Source organism: Oryctolagus cuniculus, chromosome 1 (assembly GCF_051225735.1).
Source record: "Oryctolagus cuniculus isolate XC-2025 breed Fujian yellow rabbit chromosome 1, ASM5122573v1, whole genome shotgun sequence".
Lineage (NCBI taxonomy): Eukaryota > Metazoa > Chordata > Mammalia > Lagomorpha > Leporidae > Oryctolagus > Oryctolagus cuniculus.
In genome coordinates, this window is record NC_142867.1 from 111,423,463 (window position 1) to 111,442,547 (window position 19,085).

General features: G+C 55.0%; 1 protein-coding gene and 2 long non-coding RNA genes across 7 annotated transcripts; 1 reads left to right on the forward strand and 2 right to left on the reverse strand.

The window, feature by feature from the left end:
- Window positions 1–2,898: 2,898 nt before the first annotated feature.
- Window positions 2,899–4,985, reverse strand: UPK2 (uroplakin 2). Its single transcript, NM_001195840.2, is given in 5 exon segments — window positions 2,899–3,253; window positions 3,620–3,690; window positions 3,941–4,079; window positions 4,260–4,391; window positions 4,865–4,985. Coding segments are annotated over 5 exon segments (555 nt in total). The 5' UTR covers window positions 4,941–4,985; the 3' UTR covers window positions 2,899–3,116.
- Window positions 4,986–5,514: 529 nt separating this feature from the next.
- LOC138847217 (uncharacterized) lies at window positions 5,515–12,505 on the forward strand. Of its 5 annotated transcripts, none has more exons than XR_016234819.1 (5): window positions 5,517–5,652; window positions 6,376–6,538; window positions 10,876–10,959; window positions 11,114–11,208; window positions 12,224–12,505. It is a non-coding gene; the product is annotated as an uncharacterized LOC138847217 (long non-coding RNA). The 5 variants fall into 5 exon arrangements; XR_016234817.1 differs by having other exon boundaries at window positions 11,110–11,235; window positions 12,224–12,504; XR_016234815.1 differs by having other exon boundaries at window positions 11,110–11,208; window positions 12,146–12,504.
- Window positions 5,563–6,364, reverse strand: LOC149128554 (uncharacterized). The gene is made up of 3 exons (XR_016234823.1): window positions 5,948–6,364; window positions 5,737–5,858; window positions 5,563–5,623 (listed from the first exon to the last, which is right to left on the reverse strand). It is a non-coding gene; the product is annotated as an uncharacterized LOC149128554 (long non-coding RNA).
- Window positions 12,506–19,085: the final 6,580 nt, after the last annotated feature.

The following is a 19,085-nucleotide window of genomic DNA, read 5'->3' on the forward strand; positions in this document are numbered from 1 at the left end:
TCCACCGGGCCGTCCTACTATAAAGATGCTTTTCCCCCTATGTAATTAGTGAGCAATTTGAGGGGAGATACTTAGAAATTATCTAGAATCCTGTTCATCAAACTTGGACCCAGTTAAATCCACTTAACATTCTTGCCTAAGTCAGGCATTACGATGACAGTGGTAAAATGGCGATTTTTATGAATCTCTTACTTATTTGCTATTCATTTACTTGGTGTTCTATTGTGTTAAATAAAATTTTGTAGGACGACATCGACTTGAATGAAGTCCCTACTTTGGGTCCAACAGACAAAACCAATATGGAGTTTAATCACAGTAGCTGAGCCTTAGTTCATTGCAGGAAGTTCTGTAACCAATTAACCAATTAAGCTGTAACCAATTAAGTCCTGGCCACAGCTCCTTTCCGTTTTCTCTAACTGCTGTCAGATCATGTTGGTGGGAGTTCCCAGAACCTGCTGTGGTTCTGGGAGCTGCTTGATTCGCAGATTGTTTTCCTTTGCTCAAACCTGACTAAATTTGTTTTAAATTTTTTCTTTTGTTTTTATTTTATTTTTGAAGTTAATTTTTTTTATTTGAAAGGCAGAGAGACACACACAAAGAAGACTGGAGACAGAGAGAACTCCCATCTGCTCATTCACTCCCCAAATACCTGTAATGGCCAGGGCTAGGCGAGAGCCAGGAGCCTGGAACTCAATCCAGGTCTCCCATGAGCGTGGCCGGGACCCAGCTGCTTGAGCTGAAGAACCTTAAAAATCAAACCAAGATGGAGTGACTTAAGCTAACACTATTAAAAACAAGAAGTCATCACCTTTGCCCCAAATAAAAAATTAAAGTTTAAAATTACAGCCCTAAACTTTTTTCCCCAAAGCTAAAATTAGGTGCAGCTATAAAAATAAGGGACCCTATGCTTAGCTAGCTGCAACACTTGTGCCTGGCTGTGCTAAGACCTAACCCAGTTTGTATGCCTCCTCATACTCAAATAACGGTGTGGGAAGCAGGACGCCGCTCTCCCACAAGGGGAACAAAGGGAGCGAGACGTCGCCCCCCCACCCCCACCCCAGGGTGAACAAGATGGCGCTGGCAGGGAAAGGAACTACTAAAGAAGTAAACAACAAAATGGCGACGAGGTGCATGCCTCCCATGTGATCCCGTAGCTGATTGGATAGAAGACGCATGCCCTTCACGTGAACAACTCACGGATTGGACTGCTGTGTGCATGGACTCTATAGTGCTTTTGATTGGTCACTGCGGGCATATAAACCGTGTGGCTTGTACTGGGGGCGCTCTCTGGACTCCCAAGTTCAAGAGGCCCGTCTGCGCAGACGCCGAATAAATCCTCTTGCTTTTGCGTCAGCTGGTCTGGAGTCTGAGTCTCTGGGGTGTGCCTCTCGACATGTTAGCATCCTCACTCTGAGGGTCTAACAGAGCCATCGCCTGGGGCCTCCCAGGGTCTGGGTCAGCAGGAAGCAGGAAGCCGGAAGCAGGAGCAGAGCAGAAGTCAGATCCAAGTATTCCAGTATGGAACGTGGGCATCCCACGTGACATCTTAACCGCTAGGCCAAAAGCACCCCTGTGCATTTTTTCTGATTCTTTCCATAGAATTTCTGGCACTTTCCCAGCCCCTTCCTTCTCTTCAGGGGCTTCTTCATTCATGTGTTCACGTGATCATTCATTTATTCAACAAGTATTTATTGAGTACCTACTGTGTAGAGCCAAGGTTCTACAGGCCTCTGGGAGCAAAGCAGTCTGACGGGGGAGGCAACCTAATAATGACATAAACCCATGATTATAAGCCATAGTGATGCTATATGTAAGACAGGATGGTGGGGGCCGGCGCTGTGGCGCAGCAGGCTAAAGCCCCAGTCTGCAGTATTGGCATCCCATATGGGTGCCAGTTTGAGACCTGGCTGCTCCACTTCTGATCCAGCTCTCTGCTGTGGCCTGGGAAAGCAGTGGAAGATGGCCCAATGCTTGGGCCCCTGCACCCATGTGGGAGACCTGGATGAAGCTCCTGGCTCCTGGCTTTGGATCGGCACAGCTCCAGCTGTTTCAGCCATTAAGGGAGTGAACCAGTGGATGGAAGACCTCTCTGTTTGTCTCTGCTTCTGTCTGTAACTCTGTCTTTCAAATAAATAAAAATAAATATTAAAAAAAAGAATGATGAACCCAGGCTAATGGGGTGGGTGGGGGAATGGAGGCTGGAGAAGAGACAGTGAGCCAACTGTGCAGAGAGCAGCTGCGGGGAAGGAGGTCATTTTGAGTGTATGGAGTGTCTGTGCAAAGGCCCGGGGGCAAGAGGACTGGACGTTGGCAGGAACATGGTGCAAGCTTGGGGGGAGTTATGGAGTAGACCAGGCCTGGCCTCGAAGCTCACCTTAAGGATTTTGGTCTTTACTGTAAGCAATGCAAACATCACCATCCTTATAAGGACTCGATATTGGTGAGGGAAAAGGCAGTGAGGCTGAGCGTTCATGGAGCCCTTCAGTGACCAGACTATGGCAGTCTTGACTCTCTGGCCAGCTGGTGTCCTGTCAGCCTGTTCTCCACCCCGCACCCCGCAGTGCCCTGGCCTTGTCATAGCCGGGACAGAGCTTCCCTCTGCTCCTTTCTCCAGCAGTTCCCATGCTCTGCCAGCTCTGCCCCCGGCCCTCGGGTCTTTAGGCCCCATAAGGCGCACCAGCCCCAGCTTCTGCACCTTCCCCAGGCCCCTGGCTGGGTGGCCTGCTGTGGGCTGTGCAGGGTGTGGGGCTGGGAGCTCTGACGCCCAGACCATCTCACCCTCAGGCCCCTGCCTGCCTCCCTCCTGGGGGAAAGCAGCTCTGAGGCCCTGGGGCAGGTCAGGCACCTGCTCCTGCGCCTGCAGCCTGGGTGTGGAGCCCGGCGGAGGGAAACACACGCTGCAGATGGGGCGTCAGCCTTTATTGTAAGGACTGAGTTCCCTAAGAGGGGACTTGCTGGGGGTGGGGATGAGCTGGGAAGGAACATGGCTTTTAGCGGATCAAAGACCCCAGAGGAGGGAGGTGAGGGCACCGAGGGAGCCAGAGGCTGCTCCCTGAGGCCTGGGAGGAGCCAGGCTGGGGAAGGGGTGGAGCCTGGGCTGGGCGGGGCTGGCCTCCTCACTTGCGGGCGCCCAGTACCAGGGCCGTGATGAAGCCCACAACCAGCAGGAACATGGCGACGGAGAGCAGCACGGTGATGACCACCATGCCCCCTGTGCGGGCCATTCCCAGCCCAATGGACTCCACGTTCCTTCCTGTCGGGAGAGGGAGAGAGAGCGTGAGAGCAAGAGCAAGGGGGGTGGAGCCTTTGGCGGCAGCCTGCTGAGGCTCACAGCCTAGCCCCTCATCCATCCAAGCAACTGACCAACCAATGGGTGCAGACATTTCTGAAGCACCTGTCAGTCACCCAGGACACAGCCCCTGCCTGCGAGGAGCCCTTCACTCAGTAGTGCGGCAGGTGGGTAGACAGGCAGATGGGTGTTAGGGGCCAAGCGCTGGGACGGAGGAGCGAAGGTACCAAGGGGGCCCAGTGGGGCGCAGCAAAGCCAGACTGGGGCTTGGGGGGGTCTGGAGCATGTGTGGGCCCTGACACGTGAGCTGGAGGTGGCAGTGTGACTTACGAGGAAGCGTGGACATTGGGACCTCTCTGCTGGACTCGGCGGATGTCCCCTTCGCCACCAGGTAGGAAACGCTTCGGGGGTTTGGGAGAGAGAGGAGCGACCTTTCAGTGAACAAACGGCACCTGGCAGAGGAGGGTGCTGGCCTGGGCCCCGCCTACCCCACAGTTGTGCTCCCATCTCTGCCCCACCAAGAGAGGCCCAGTTTTTACCCCTTTGGCTGTGCCCTCCCTCTCGCCCCCATGTGACCCAGACCCCCACCCATGAACCTCTCTTCCTGTACCTCCATCCCGCAGATGCCCCAGGACTGGAGTGGGTACCTACTAGTATTTGGTTCCTGGCACGAGATTTGTCACCTGGTATGCGCTGAGCCGAGTGACCACGAAGCCAGCCCCACTGTCTACCACACTCACCAGCTCCCTGCGCCCGCGGCACGGAGGCACCACGAAGCTGGACTTCACCACTGGGCAGGAAATGGGGTGTGGGAGCCAGGGTCAAGTTTCTGGAGACCCCGAAAAGGAGCAATGTTGGAGGCGTGCCCCAGGGGAGGAGTTGCCAGCGTGGTATGAACAGGGGAAGGAACGCGGGTGTCCTGGGACGGGCCCTCTGGGGAGCAGGGGGTCTCCCGGGATGGGGCACAGACCTTGGCTGTCATTGGCTCTGCGGACCCTCAGCGTGGCGTTGCCTCCCGTGAGGTGACAGGGGGGCAGAGCAACCAGCAGGCTCTCCGTTAGCGCCGGGGACAGCAGGCCAGTGAGACCTGAGATGTTGAAGTCTGCTGGGAGGCCAGGAGGGCACTCAGAAGGGAGTCAACTCCCTCCAGGCCATCAGATCTGGCCCTGAACCCCTGGGCCCGTTCTGAGTTCAGAGTCCAGCTCCCCCTCCACGCTGCCACCCATGGGCAGAACAGCCGGACCTGCACGGGTCTGCCCGCCAGGTGGCAGGCTTGGGCTGCAGAAACTGGGTGCTCCACCAAGTTGTTCCCAGCCAGACCTTGGAAGCCAGGAGCGGGAGCAACCAACCTCCTCCCTAGCAAAGCCTTGGACCCATTCCCACACCGCTGTGCCTCCTGGGTCTGGAAAAGGACCAGGAGTGCGCTCTGGGCCTAGCGTCTGCGCCTGGTCACTGCCGTCACCAGCTCCCACCCCCAACAGGCCAGACCAGTACCTCTGTGAGAGCCCTGGAAGGCCCAGTGCCCCCTGCCAGGCCCTCAAGGCCCGCTCCACCCCCACCAGACATGGCAGAGACCTGCAGCCCCTGGGGCCAGGGCAGCCAGCAAAACCAGGATCGAGGGCAAAGTCCAGACGGGCAGCAGAGATGCCATGCCGGGCGGGGAGCTGGACCGGTGCTGGCAGGCTGGGGCTTCCCGAGGCAAGTGAGGCCCTGCCCCCGGGGATGACTGATTATGTCCTGGGGGTGGGAGGGGCTGGAGGGGAATCCAGTCCAACCTGCCCCCTTGGGCCCCACAGCCTCAGGGGAAGGCCCCCAGACAGGTTTTTCAGGATGGGGAGCTGGCCCTGCAGCTGTGGGGCGGGAGATGCCCTGGCTGGGGTCTTGGCAGCCTGGCAGCAGCGGCCAGACTAAATCACCCCTTAGGCACAGTGTGCCTCTGGGGTCTGGCCTGTCGGGGACGGTGCCCCCAGGTTGGGGGTATCCCTGGGGCGGGGGGAGCAGGGAGTTCTGAAGTTACCCTCATGTGTAGGAAAAGGCGAGCAGCCAGGATGGGCTCCTGGAGGGGCCTTGGCTAGGGAAGAATGGGAGAGAGAGCAGACAAGGGGCAGCAGAGCCAAAGAGTCTAATTCTTGGTGTTGACTGAGGCCCAGATTGCTGTGGCTCCAGGAGAGGCGTGGGGGCCTGTGCCGGGGGGTTGGGGGTGTGTGTAAGCACCAGGAGGGCTGGGGAAGACTTCCAGAGAGACCAGACAGCAGATACCAGGGAGGTGGACACTTACCTTGCCCAGCCTTGGACAGCGAGCATTTGCTGAACTGATTGAAAGTAGAGAAAGAACTGGAAAGAGACAATGAAAGAGGGAGCAGGTAAGGAGCAAGCCCAGACTGGGAGGTGAGGTTGTCCCCCGGCTCTGCAGATGTGGGACCCGAGACACAGACAGGTGGACTCACCTGTGGGACGCGGACCGTGGGTGGGAGAGGCTGTTGTAGAGCTCCCGGGGCCCTGCGAGCTGTCTGTCCCCATGTGTCTCTACTCTGTGTCTTCCCCACTTCCAGAGAAGGAAAGTGAGAGGCTGGGGGTGGGGGGAGATGTGGCCTTACCTCCATGGTGGGGAGCAGGGGGCAGGTGGGGGATGACAAGGAAGACAGAACTCCCCAGCACCTGTCTGCAAATCTAACCAGCTCCAGAGGCCCCGGGCATCTTGTTAGATGTGGGCGCTGATTCGGGGGTCTGAGGTGAAGACTGAACGTCTGCATTTCTGATGAGCTTTCTTCCAGGCGGCCCCGAGGGGGCAACCTGAGAGGCCCACAGCTGGGGTCCCAGAGAGTCTCTGGCAGCCCCCACCCGACCCCTGCCCAGGGCGGTGTTTTCTTCCCAGTCTGCCAGGACAGGCTACCTCTGAGTACAGAACTGAATCTGTTTCCTGTCTCTTGACTTTTGGCCCTGTTTGGATCAGATCCTACCATCGCCCTACAGATGGAAAGAGGGCCTTTGGCACATTAAGGAGAACTTGGGGCACAGCAGGTTAGGCTGCCACCCTCATCCCATGTAAGTGCCGTCAAATTCCACTTGTTCTACTTCCCATCCAGCTCCCTGCTGATGTGCCTGGGCAAGTGGCAGAAGACGGCCCAAGTGCGTGGACTCCTGCACCCACACGGGAGGCTGCTGGCTTCAGCCTAGCTCAGCCCCAGCCATCGTGGCCATTTGGGGAGTGAACCAGTGGATGGAAGATGTCTCTCTCTTTCTGTGTGTGTGAGTGTGTGTGTGTCTAACTCTGCCTTTCAAATAAAATAAATCTTGAAGAAAAAGGGGAACTCGGGAGAGCGGGAACAGACTGAATGGTAGAATGCTGGGTGAGGGGACTTCCTGGGGCTCCTCAAATCCCACCTCCCAGCCGGCAGGATGTTCACACTGGCACTTGGGAGGCACCTCTTGCCATTTCAGTCACAGTCAGGAAGCAAAGAGAACAGGTTGGGTTTGTTGCAGAGCAGGTTGCTTTGGGTCCACGCATAAGCCCCCAGCCCCATCGGGAATTACGACTGGGACAGAGTGGGGGAGGGGAGGGCAGATCTCTGACGAGATTTGAAAGGTCTGTGTAGGCTCTGTGCCTTTAAGCCCTCCCTTCTCCTTGCAACCCCCCCCCCCCACGTTCCCCACCCCAACCCTCCCCAGGTTTCTGGAGGAGCTGAGAGTTGCGTCTTCTCCCTGCCCTGCCGAGCTGCTCACTGGCTGCTCTGGAGGCTGTGCTTTGCGGTCTCCATGGAAACCATTAGTTGCTAAGCAACTGGAGCATCATCTGTGCTGAGCTCTCGCATCTAATTATCCCATCACAGTGGCTGAGAAGGGTTTGGGGAGCTGAGAGGAGGGGGAGGCCAAGTGCAGGAGCAAGAGGATAACTCTTTTAGCAGAACAGATTCATTGACAATGCTGAAGTCATTTAAAGTCACAGCACCCTGTTCCTCTGAGGATTTCTCCATGGCTTGCCGGGAGGGAACCAGGGCCACAGGTGCCTGGGGGCTGTCTTTTGGACTCAGTTTTTCCAGGCTGTCTCAGCTTTGGAGTCTTGATCTTGATTCTGCATTCTCACGTTCCCTCCCCAGCTTTCCTCCTTCTGGATCTCGTATTCAATCCCACAGATGGTTGCTGAGTACCAAGCGTGTCTGTCCTAGTAGGCACCAAGGTAGAAGGGGCAGAGAAGTTTCTTCCACCAAGGAGCCGCTCTGTCTCTCTCTGCCCCGACTCGCTCCTGGCACGGACCTCTCCTTGCTGGACTGTGAGACTTTTTCTTTTCTGGTCTATGGCACTTCTGTAGCCAGAAAAGCTGGACTCAGAGCCCAAGTGTTTCTGACGCGCCTTTGGTTCTCTTTCCACATTGCTGCTCTCCCGCCTCCTGATTAGAAACACATGTCTGGCTCCACGGGCAGGTCAGCCCCCGGTGGCTACTCCAGTCCTCCTGTTTCTGAGCGATGCCATGCAACTTCAGCTGGGTCTTTTTTAAAAAAAAAAGTTCATTTATTTTATTTGAAAGGCAGAGTGACAGAGAAAGAGAGACAGAGACAGAGTGAGATTTTCCATCTGTTGGTTCACTTCCCAAATAGCCACAACGGCCTGGGCTGGGCTAGGCCAAAGCCAGGAGTCAGGAGCTCCATCCGGGTCTCCCACCTGGGTGGCAGGGTCCCAAATACGCTGACCATCTTCCACTGCTCTCCCGGATGTATTAGCAGGGCTCTGGGTCAGAGCAGCCCGGATGGGAAATGTCAGTTCTATATGGGATGCCGGTGTCACAAAAGGTGGCTTACCCCCTACACCACCACGCTGGCCCCCGGGGGGTTGCTCTGAACTTCAGTTTTCACACCTTTAAAATGGGAAGACTCATTCCCTCCCTACTCTAAAGATTGAGCAAGATATGATAGGTGTAAAAGTGGTTGAAAATAAAGATGCAGGAGGACTGCTGGAGACTCTGTCATCGCGTGTAGGCGAGGGGGGCCCGCGCTGTGTGTAGGGTAAGCTTCCACCTGAGACGCCGGCATCCTATGTGGGCTGCTCCATTCCCAACCAAGCTCCTGCTAGTGGCCTGGGGAAAGTAGTGTTAGGGCACCTGCTGCCCATGTGAGAGACCCGGATGAAGCTATGGCTCCTGGCATTGGCCTGGCCAAGCCCTGGCCCTTGCAGTCATCTGGTGAATGAACCAGTGGATGGAAGATTGATATCTCCCTCTCTCTCTCTCTGTAACTCTGCCTTTCAAATAAATAAATAAATCTTTTTTGAGAGAGAAGGGGGGAGAGAGAGAGAGAGGGAGAATCCCAGCTCCAAGGGTTGGAAGAGACCTAGATGCTCTCTCTCTCTCTCTTTCTCTCTCTCTTTTTTTTTTTTTTTTTAATGTAGCCTGTGATACAGCACTTATCCTGAAGTCCCCTTCCAGCTTTGTGCTCTGGCCGAGTTACCTGCCTGCTCTGAGCTGCAGTTTCATCTTGTATAGAAAGGGGATGAGGAGCTAGCCCTGTGGCGTAGTGGGTAAAGCCACTGCCTGCAGTGCCAGCATCCCATATAGGCACCGGTTCAAGTCCCAGCTGCTCCACTTCTGATCCAGCTCCCTGCTATGGCCTGGGAAAGCAGTGGGATATAGCCCAAGTCCTTGGGCCCCTGTATCCACAAGGGAGACCTGGAAGAAGCTCCTGGCTCCTGGCTCTGGATTGGCCCAGCTCCAGCCATTGCAGCCAATTGAGGAGTGAATCAGTGGATGGAAGACCTCTTTCTCTCTGCCTCTCCTTTTTTTCTCTGTGTAACTCTGCCTTTCAAATAAATAAATAAATCTTAAAAAAAAAAAAAAAAGAAAGGGGATGAAACCTGTCTTGCTGGAATTTTGTGACTATCAGATGAATTTATTTAAGAGTGCCTAGTACAGTCTCTGGCTCAATGAACTCTACCTCTGCCTGTCAAAAAAAAAAACACTAATGGAAGTCATTTATTGTATCCTTTCCTTTTCATTAACCCTCATTGCCAATGAAGACCAGAGGCCCAGAGGCCATACATGACTTTCTTTCCTTCTCCTCCTCTTCCTCCTTCACCTCTTCCTCCTCCAAGACTTATTTATGGGGCCGGTACTGTGTGCCAGCATCCCATATGGGCACTGGTTCTAGTCCCAGCTGCTCCTCTTCCGATCTAGCTCCCTGCTATGGCAGTTGAAGATGGCTCAAGTCCTTGGGACTCTGTACCCACATGAGAGGCCTGGAGGAAGCTCCTGGCTCCTGGCTCCTGGCTTTGGATCGGCACAGCTCTGGCTGTTGCGGCCATCTGGAGAGTGAACCAGCGGGTAGAAGACCTCTCTCTCTGTCTTTATGTCTCTCTGTAACTCTGTCTTTCAAATAAATATAATAAATCTTTAAAAGAAAAGACTTATTTATTTATTTGAAAGACAGAGTTACAGAGAGAGAGGGAGATTTTCCAACCACTGGTTCACTCCCTTGATAGACACAATGGAAGGGCTGGGCCAGGCTGAGGCCAGGAGCCAAAAGCTTCATCCGGGTCTCCACGTGAATGGCAGATGCCCAAACACTTGGGCCATCCTCCACTGCTTTTCTCAGGCCATTAGCCGGGAGCTGGATTGGAAGTAGAGCAGCCAGGATATGAACTGGTGCCCATTTAGGATGCCAGTGTCACAGGTGGTGGCTTTATGCCACAGTGCCGGACCCCACATATGACTTTTTGAGGGTCACAGCAGATAAGGAATGAGGTGGGATGTAACTCAGAATTTGTTTTTCCAACTATGCCATTGAAAGGCATGGAAAGGTAGCCCAAGTGCAAAGGCGGCTGAGCTGGGGCCAGCTGTTCCCCGTGTGTCCCTCAGAGGCAGCAGACACACACTGCCTGCCCACGCACTCATTCGTCAGTCGGTGCGCATCTCGTCTCTGGTGGTACCAGGCCAGGTGTTGAGATGCAGAGATAACCAGACGCAATCCCTGTCTCACCTTGCTGAGGGTCGAAGAACAAACTGCAGTTAGGCTGGTTGAGATAAGTGGAAGGGCATATTCTAAAACAGAGGGAGCAGCTTAGAGTAGGCTAGCGGCGTGCATTAGCCTGGAAACTGCAAATGATCCATGGTGGCCGGAAAGCAGGACTCAAAGACGGGCATGGTGTGAGCCATGCCACCGGCTGGCGACCAGGACTTCGGAGCCCATGCGAAGGCTCAGGGCTCAGTGTTTGCCCTGCAGAACACAGAAGGCCTTTGAGGGGTTTTAAGTGTGTCGAGAGCATTCTGGCAACAGTGTGGAGAATGGATTGGCAGCCGGGAAGACACGGGGCAGGATGACTAGGCGAGAAGCAAAATGACCCGAGTGGGAGAAAGTGTGCCAGGCAGGAAGCACAGGCACAGCCGGGAGCCCCCAGATGGCAGGGCAGGCGGTTCCCAGGAGGCTGACGGGAGTCGGGGGTTGCCTGCAGAGCAAGCTCAGGGAAGGAAGAATGAAGATCGGTTTCCAGATCTGTGTTTCAGAGTGGATCTGAGGGAGGGGCAGGGAGAAGGAGCTGTGGCTGTGCTGGGTGCTGCGATGCCAGCTCCAGGGTCAGCCCGTGACCTCTGCTCCCACCAGGTGCGCCCGCATGTGTAGCCCCGCATCCGTGTGTGGCCAATAGAACAGGCAGCGGTGATGGCATGCCACAGCTGAGGCTGAGCGGTAAGAAGCAGGCGCCTTCCTCCTGCCGCCCTTCGGAAGGCTCTCTCGGGAGGATACGCAGTGGCTGCTATATGAGGGGGTCTACATGGGAGGGGCTGAGGCCTCCGCCAAGGAGCCGCGGGTCATCTTGACCCCCCCCCCCCGCCCCAGGCAGCAGGTCCGAGAACTTGTGCACTCTCAAGCTGGTCGTCCACCTCTGCTCGAACCCTTGGAGGACTGCACCTGTGCCGCCAGCCTCGCTGAAGCCTGGTGAGATGCCAGATCCAGCCAGTCAAGGTCTCCCAGACCCCCTCCTCAGGAGAAACGCTTGCTTTTATGAGGCACTAAGTTGTGGGGTGACTTGCTATGGTGTAGTAGACAACCAATAGAACCGTCCTGGGGAAATCACAGACATTTGCATCATCGAGGGAGAGACAGAGCTCCACCCCCACCCCCACCCCGCCCGCACCGGGTCCCTTTCCAAATGCCCTCAACACCCAGGGCCTGACCAGGCTGAAGCCAGGAGCCAGGAACTCCATCTGCGTCTCCCATGTACCATACTTGAACCACCACCTGCTACCTTCCAAGGTGCGCATTAGCAGGAAGCTGGATCAGAAGTGGAGGCGGGACTTGAACCCCACACTCTGTTACGGGATGCAGGCCCAGACCCAAATTCTGTGCCTGCCTGCCCCGCCCCCAGCCCTCCCAGCCAAGCCCTCACCAAGCACCGGCAATTTTGCCGTCCCCTGAAAGCCCCTTCTGCTAGAATGTGATCTCCACAGCCCCGCACCCTCTCCCCACTGCAGCAAGAGTGAGCTTTGTAGACTCAGGTTTGACGACCTCTCCAGTTTAATACCCTTCAAGGACGTCCTTTCCTGCTGAGGATAAAAACCAAACTTCTTGAAGGAGACCTGAACAGCTCTTGAGCCGGTCCCCGCTAACTCTCCAGTGACTTCCTAGATTCTGTTCTAGAACTTCGGTGGGGCCCGTTCTCTGACCTTGAGCCTTTGCAGTTCTTTGAGCCTAGCATGACCTCTCCTCCCTCCCCCTGCACCCCGCTACCTCCCACTCAGCCTTCAGGTCTTCCCTTTGTTAGGACTTCCTCCAGGAGGCCTTCCTGACCACCCCAACCCATGCATGTTGCCCCTTTGCTTGAGGGACCTCTTCAGCAACGTTGACTTCTCTGTGCCTTGGTTTCCTTATTCAGGACATGAGGACGATGGGGGTGGTTGTTGTGGCACAACAGGTAAGCTGCTGCCCGTGACGCCGGTATCCCATGTTACAGCACCAGTTCAAATCCTGGCTGCTCTGCTTCAGATCTAGCACCCTGCTAATACACCTGGGAAGACAACGGAAAATGGCCCAAGTACTTGGGCCTCTGCCACCCGCATGAAAGACCCGGATGACGCTCTGGGCTCCTGGCTTCAGCCTGGATGTTGTAACCATTTGCGGGGTGAACCAGCAGATGGAAGATCTCTCCCCATCTCTCCCTGACACTCTGCCTTTCAAATAAATGAATAAATCTTTTTTAAAAATGAGGATAATAACAGTAATAATAGCTGTTGCCGTTTTCTCTTCTGCTAATGTCCTGATACAAAGTGGTCATGGATTCTTTTTTCAGAGTTCGTCACATTCTATGTTTATTTTCATTTATTTGTAATCCAGACTGTGTCACTAGCTGAGGAACAGTTGTGGTGGGATTAGCAGATTTGTGGGGAGGGCCTGGGGGGGGAGATAGTTGTTTTTATTTATTTATTTCATTTTTATATTTTAATTTTTTAAAATATTGTATTTATTTAGTTGAGAGGTGGAGATACAGACAAAGAGAGGCAGAGACAGAGAGACAGGTCTTCCATCCACTGGTTCACTCCCCAGATGGCTGCTTGGGCATACCAGGTGGGTGTGTGGAAAGTGGTTGGATGCACAGCCTGGAGCAGGTGCTGTGGGGGGCAGAGGGGAGGGTCAGCACAGGTGTTACTGCTGAAGCCTTGGCAAGGAGTGCATGGGGGAAGAAAAGGTCAAGGACCGAGCCTGGGCGCCCCAACAATTATGGGCAAAAGAGGAGAGGAGCCCACATAGGAGACGGGAAGCTCACCTATAAGAAAAAGGAGGGGCCAGCACTGTGGTGTAGTAGGCTAAGCCCGTATGGTTCCAGTTAGTGTCCCAAATGTTCCTCTTCCAATCTGTTCCCTGCTATGGCTTGGGAAAGCAATATAAGATGGCCCAAGTGCTTGGTATCCTGCACCCGCATGGAAGACCCAGAAGAAGCTCCTGGCTCCTGGCTTCCCCCTGGCCCAGCCCTGGCTGTTACGGCCATTTGGGGAGTGAACCAGCAGATGGAGGACCTTTTGCTCTGTCTCTCTCTCTCTGTCGGTAACTCTGCCTCTCAAATAAATAAATAAATAAAATCTTTTAAAAAAGGAGAAGTCCTAAGAGTCCTCTTCCAACTGCAGGGCGGGTGGAGGAGCCTAGATTCCCTCCAACCCATCCCTACCTTCTGCTCTGCTGGGAACCTCCAAGGGGAGGGGGTCAGGGAGGCTTCCTGGGACATTGGTGGGGCGAGAAGGAGACATAAACGAAGCAACACAGCAAGAGAGCAAAGGTGGGCATCGAGGCACAGGGGGCTAAGGCACTGCTGGCACCCATATAGGAGTGCTAGCTGGAGTCCCGGGTGCTTTGCTTCTGATCCAGCTTCCTGCCAGTGGGCCTGGGACGGCAGGGGAAGCTGGTGGGACCCCATCTCAAAGACCAAGTTCCTGGGCTCCAGCCTGGCCCAGCCCTGGCTGTTGTGACCCTTCTGGGGGAGTGAGCCAGTAGATAGACCATCTCTCTCTCTCTCTCTTTGTAGCTCTGCCTTTGAAATAAAATTTATTTATTTAAGCAGCAATGGGGGAGAGGTTGGGGTGGGGGAGTTGGGGGAAACCTGAATTCTCCAGTCCAGCGGCTGAGGGACCCAACAGAATTGGGAACTTCAATCTTTGTTGGAGTCCGGCCTTTTCCCACCACCAAGGACTTCCAGGGCAGGCTGTGGCCCAAGCCAGGCCCCAGAGAGCACAGCCGACTGTCTCAAGGCAGCCACCAGGAGGAGCGTCGGCTGTGATGGGAGGGGCCAGGCATGCTTCTGAACCCCTACCAACCGCTGAGGGGGTACAGATCATTATCAGTTTGAATTTTAACTCCAGAGGCAGACTGAGCGAGACCCACAGACAGAGAGCTGCCATCTGCTGGTTCACTTCTCAGTCCGGCAGGCTGAGCCATGTAAAGCCAGGAGCTGGGAACTTAATCCAGGCAGGTCTCCCACACGGGTCACAGGGACCCAAGTACTTGAGCCCTTACAGGCTGCCCCCGGGTGGTGCAACAGCAGGAAGCAGAGCTGGGAGCTGAACCCAGGCGCTTTAATATATGCTGTGGGCATGGGGACTTGTGTCTCAGTCACCAGGCCAAAGGTCTGCCCCGGGGCGGGGGCGGGGGCGGGGGTAGTCTGGGCACAGTTGCCCAGGCCACAGCCCTCAGCCTGCCTTCCCCCACCTCCCCAAGCCCTGCTTGGTATGCACATCAGATACCAGTGCCCTTTGCAAAACTGTTATTTGTACAGAAGCCTGAGGGAGGAGAAGGGAGGGGAGCTGCTCCCTCCTCTTCCCTGCCTCCCGCCACTTCCACTTGCAGGGACCTGCAGGCAAATACCAACCCCCCTGCCACTCTCCCTCCCTGGCTCAAGGCTGCTGCTCCCACGTGCCCCAGGCTGGGAGTTGCTGTCAGCTCTGCCGGAAATGGCCTGGCCTCGGAACTTCCCCTTACCCTCCTGGGGCCTCCCAACCCCCAGCCCTTCCTCCCTGCTCCCCCATCCCGGAGTTCATGCTGCCCTGGCCTCCCACCTGGCCGGGCTGCCTGGCCTCAGATCTTCTCAGCTCTTTACGAGGCCAGCCCCTGAGCAGCTTCCATGCTGCCAATCCTGCCCTAAGGGAGCAGGCAGAGTCGGGAGTGGGAAGTGGGCCCCTTGGCAGAGAGCTGGGAGGAGAATGGGATGGGCCCTGGGCCCGGGTATATACCCCCAGCACCTGCTACCTTCCAGCCTGTGACCTTGATCTGTTTCCTGTCTATAAACAGGTGGGAGCGCCTACCTCCCCTAAGCGGAGGTGAGGAGAGAAAGAACTGACACATAGTAGGTGCTTAAAACAAGTTCCCTCCCCACCCTCTTCTGTGGCTCTCTGATGGAGGAGTAGAATGAGAGAAACTAGGGTCCCTGGAGAGAGCTCTCCAAGAGACAGTGGGTACGCTGGGGTGCAGTTATGGATCCCAGGGGCCTAAGAGAGCCAGAGCCCTGGTCCCCTCTGATGCTCTTTGCTCACTGCATTCCTCACGTGGCCTGGGCCAGGCCCCTGGGGAAGGTCTCCCTCATGGGACGGGCAGAGGGAGGTCTGGTGGGGGCGCCCAGTGCAGGGAGACTGCCTCTGGGTCTTGAACACCCCCCAGACACCCCCAACTCATAATCCGATTTATATTCCTACTCCCTCGTCTGGACCCGTCACCATGGCAACAGTTTTCTCAGTTGCACTTCATCGGCTTCTCTGCAAATCTTTTTTTCTGCCTCCTTCCATCTTTTCCTCCTGCTCCCTTGGTCAGCTCTTCTGCACTCACAGGGTGCCCACCTTCCCCTTTATCTCTCGGCTTCTCTATTTCTCTCTCGCCGGTATTGCTACCTCCCGGCCTGCCTCTGTCCACATCGCTCTACACCTTCCCTCTTGTCTCTCTCGCTGTTCAAGCCCATGACGGTAGTAATGAGCTGGGGTCTGTTGAGAGGACCAGAGCTGTGTCTTGCGCTATCAGAAGAGGCGGAGAAGCCCGAGTGGTCAGAGATTGGGTCTCAGTGGGTACTGCACGAGATCTGTCCTCAGTGCCACAGTGGGTGGGTGTCAGCGGGCTAGGTCTGTTTAAGTGTGTCTAGGGAGGGAGAGCACTTGGCCTGGCAGTTAGGGCGCCAGTTGGGGGAGCCGCACTGGGGAAGCCCACATTCCATATTGGAGTGTCTGGGTTTGAGCCCTAATCCACTTCCAATCCAGCTTCCTGCTGAGGGAGCCCTGGGAGGCAGCAGGTGATGGCTCAAGTACCTGGGTCCCTGCCACCCACGTGGGATACCTGGGTGCAGTTCCCGGGCTCCAGCCTGGCCCAGCCTTGGCTCTTGGAGGCATTAGGGGAATAAACTAACAAAGTATAAGGGCCTCTTTCTGTCTGCCTTCCAGAAAAGTAATTAAACAAAAGAAAACAAAAACGCTGTGGTCGGGTTGCCTGTGTCCCATGCTGGAGTGCCTGAGGTTCTCCAGATCTGTAGAGTTCCAAAGTAAGAGCCTTTGTTGTTATGCAAGACTGCGCCCTTGGGGCCTGTGCTGTGGCGTGGAGGGAAGCCACCACTCTAATCCAGCTCTCTGCTAATGTGCTTGGGAAAGCAGCGGAGGATGGCCCAAGTGAGCGGGCCCCTGCACCCGTGTGGGAGTCTCAGGTAGAGTTCCTGGCTTCAGTCCAGTCCAGCCCTGGCCGTTGCAGCCATTTGGGGAGTGAGCCAGAAGATGGAAGATCTCTCTCTCTCTCTGGCTCTTGCTCTCGCTCTCTGTCTCTCCCTCCTTTTCTGTAACTCTACATTTTAAATAAATAAACTAAAAAGAAAAAAAAAAAAAAAGGGCAGGGGGCGGCGCTGTAGGTTATCAGGTAAAGCCACTACCTGCAACACCAGCATCCCATATAGGCTCTGATTGGGTCCTGGCTGCTCCACTTCTGATCCAGTTCCCTGCTAATGGCCCATGAGGGAGACCTGGATGAAGCTTCCGGCTCCTGACTTTGGCCTGGCTCAGCCCTGGCTGCTGGAGTAAACCAGCAGATGGAAGATCTCTCTCTCTCCCTCCCTCTCTCCCCCTCCCTCTCTCTGTAACTCTTTCAATTAAATAAATAAATCTTTTTTTAAAAAATAAAAGACTGTACCTTATCTGACATTTGTACTCAAAATTTTCTGATCTTATTCTTCCATCACACTTTTAAAATATTAGAAAGGCAGAGAGACAGAGAAAGTTCTCTCGGCTGGTTCATTCCTCATAAGCCCACCACAGCCAGGCCTGTGCCACACGGAAGACAGGAGCTCGGAACTGAATCCGGGTTTCCACGTGGCTGGCAGGGACCCAGGTACTTGAGCTGACTCCCAAGATGCACATTAGAAGGAGGCTGGACTGGAAGCAGAGCCGGGAGTTGAACCCAGAGACTGACAGAGGATGCAGGCATCCCAAGCGGGGCTTAACTTGTGCACCTAATGTTGTCCCCCATTAGACTTTTGAGGATCATTATAACCTGATTCCATCCCATCTGCGAAGTCACATCCCTGAGACTTCTCAATGTGACAAGAGCTGGTATCAACCAGAAGAACATTTGTGTGCTTTTGGATTTTGTCTCCATTTCTGTCCTGTTGAGTGTCTTTACCAACAGCTTGTGTAAAAATAGAGTATCACATTTCTGGGGGATCATAAACATCGAAGGACAGAGAAGATCAAAAAATCATCCCCCTGTACAGAACGGTAGACCCAACAAGATGAAATGATGGGAATGTCAGCATGCCCAGGGCCAGACACGGCGTAGAAGCACTCAGGTGGAGAAGAATCAGGGGTTTTAATATGGTCAGCCGAGTCATCAGCATAACCTGGCTGCCACAAGCAAATTCAATTTGTATTAAAGGATTTATTTGTTTATTTGGAAGGCAAAGTGACAGAGAGAGAGAGAGCGCGAGAGCGAGAGCGAGCTTTCATCTGCTGGTTCACTCCCTAAATGGCCACAACAGCCAGGTCTAGAGCAGGCTAAAGCCAAGAGCCAGGCACTGCATCCTGGTCTCCCACACGGAGGGCAGGGTCTGCTGCCTCCCCGGGAGCATCAGCAGGAAGCTGAACTGGAAGCAGCGAGGATGAGGGGTACCCACATTGCAGGCAGCGGCTTAACCCGCTGGGCGGCCCCAAGCGAAGTCAATGTGAAGCTGTATTACTGGAGAGACGATATTTGGAATAAAGGAGAGGATGGATGGTCCTGCCTGAGGAGCTGGTCAGGTGTCATCCTGGAAGTGACTGGTTGGTGGGATGGGAGTGTTCGGGCCAGAGCAGAGGAAGGCAGGAGTCCCCAGGGCTCAAGTATTGAAGGGCTGTTCTGGGAGGAATGAGTCTTCCACTGGGGGGACTGCTGGGGGGCGGGTTCAGCCCCAAGCGGAGCTGGCTCGGTGGAGAGTGCTAGGAGACGGAGTTCAGCTCAGAGCGAGGAAAACCAGATGTTCCTAAAGGGAAGGGGCCGCCTCGGGCGTCCGTGCGGTCTCCACTCCTGCGCTTGTTCCGGATGATGCACTGCTTGCCAGAGATGTTGGCAGGGAGTTGAACATCAGAAAGGATCTGAACTTGGCAGTTGGTCTTTGAGATTTGTTCCCACCAAGATCCGGGTTCCTCTCCTGTTTGCTCTTTCTGGGCCACTCACCGACACACGTATGTATTTGGGTTGGGCAGACCCAGAGTGCATTCAACTTATAAGTTCTTTTTTTTTTTTTTTTTTTTTTTTTGACAGGCAGAGTGGATAGTGAGAGAGACAGAGAGAAAGGTCTTCCTTTTTGCCATTGGTTCACCCTCCAATGGCCGCCGCAGCTGGCGCACCGCGCTGATCCGAAGCCAGGAGCCAGGTGCTTCTCCTGGTCTCCCATGCGGTGCAGGGCCCAAGCACTTGGGCAATCCTCCACTGCACTCCCAGGCCATAGCAGAGAGCTGGCCTGGAAGAGGGGCAACTGGGACAGAATCCGGCGCCCCAACCGGGACTAGAACCTGGTGTGCCAGCGCCGCAGGCAGAGGATTAGCCTAGTGGGCCGCGGCGTCAGCCCAACTTATAAGTTCTGTGACGGTCACAGCACCCAGCTTGGTGCCGGGGTGTCAACACCCCAGACACAGTGCCATGGTCCAGCAGTTACCATGGATGTGGCCCTGAGGTCATGGGACCCCACAGACAGAAGCATTAGGCTTTACCATTTCCTTACTCAGAGCTCTTTTTATTATTATTATTAAAAATATTGGCCGGTGCCGTGGCTCACTAGGCTAATCCTCCACCTGGGGCACTGGCACCCCAGGTTCTAGTCCCGGTCAGGG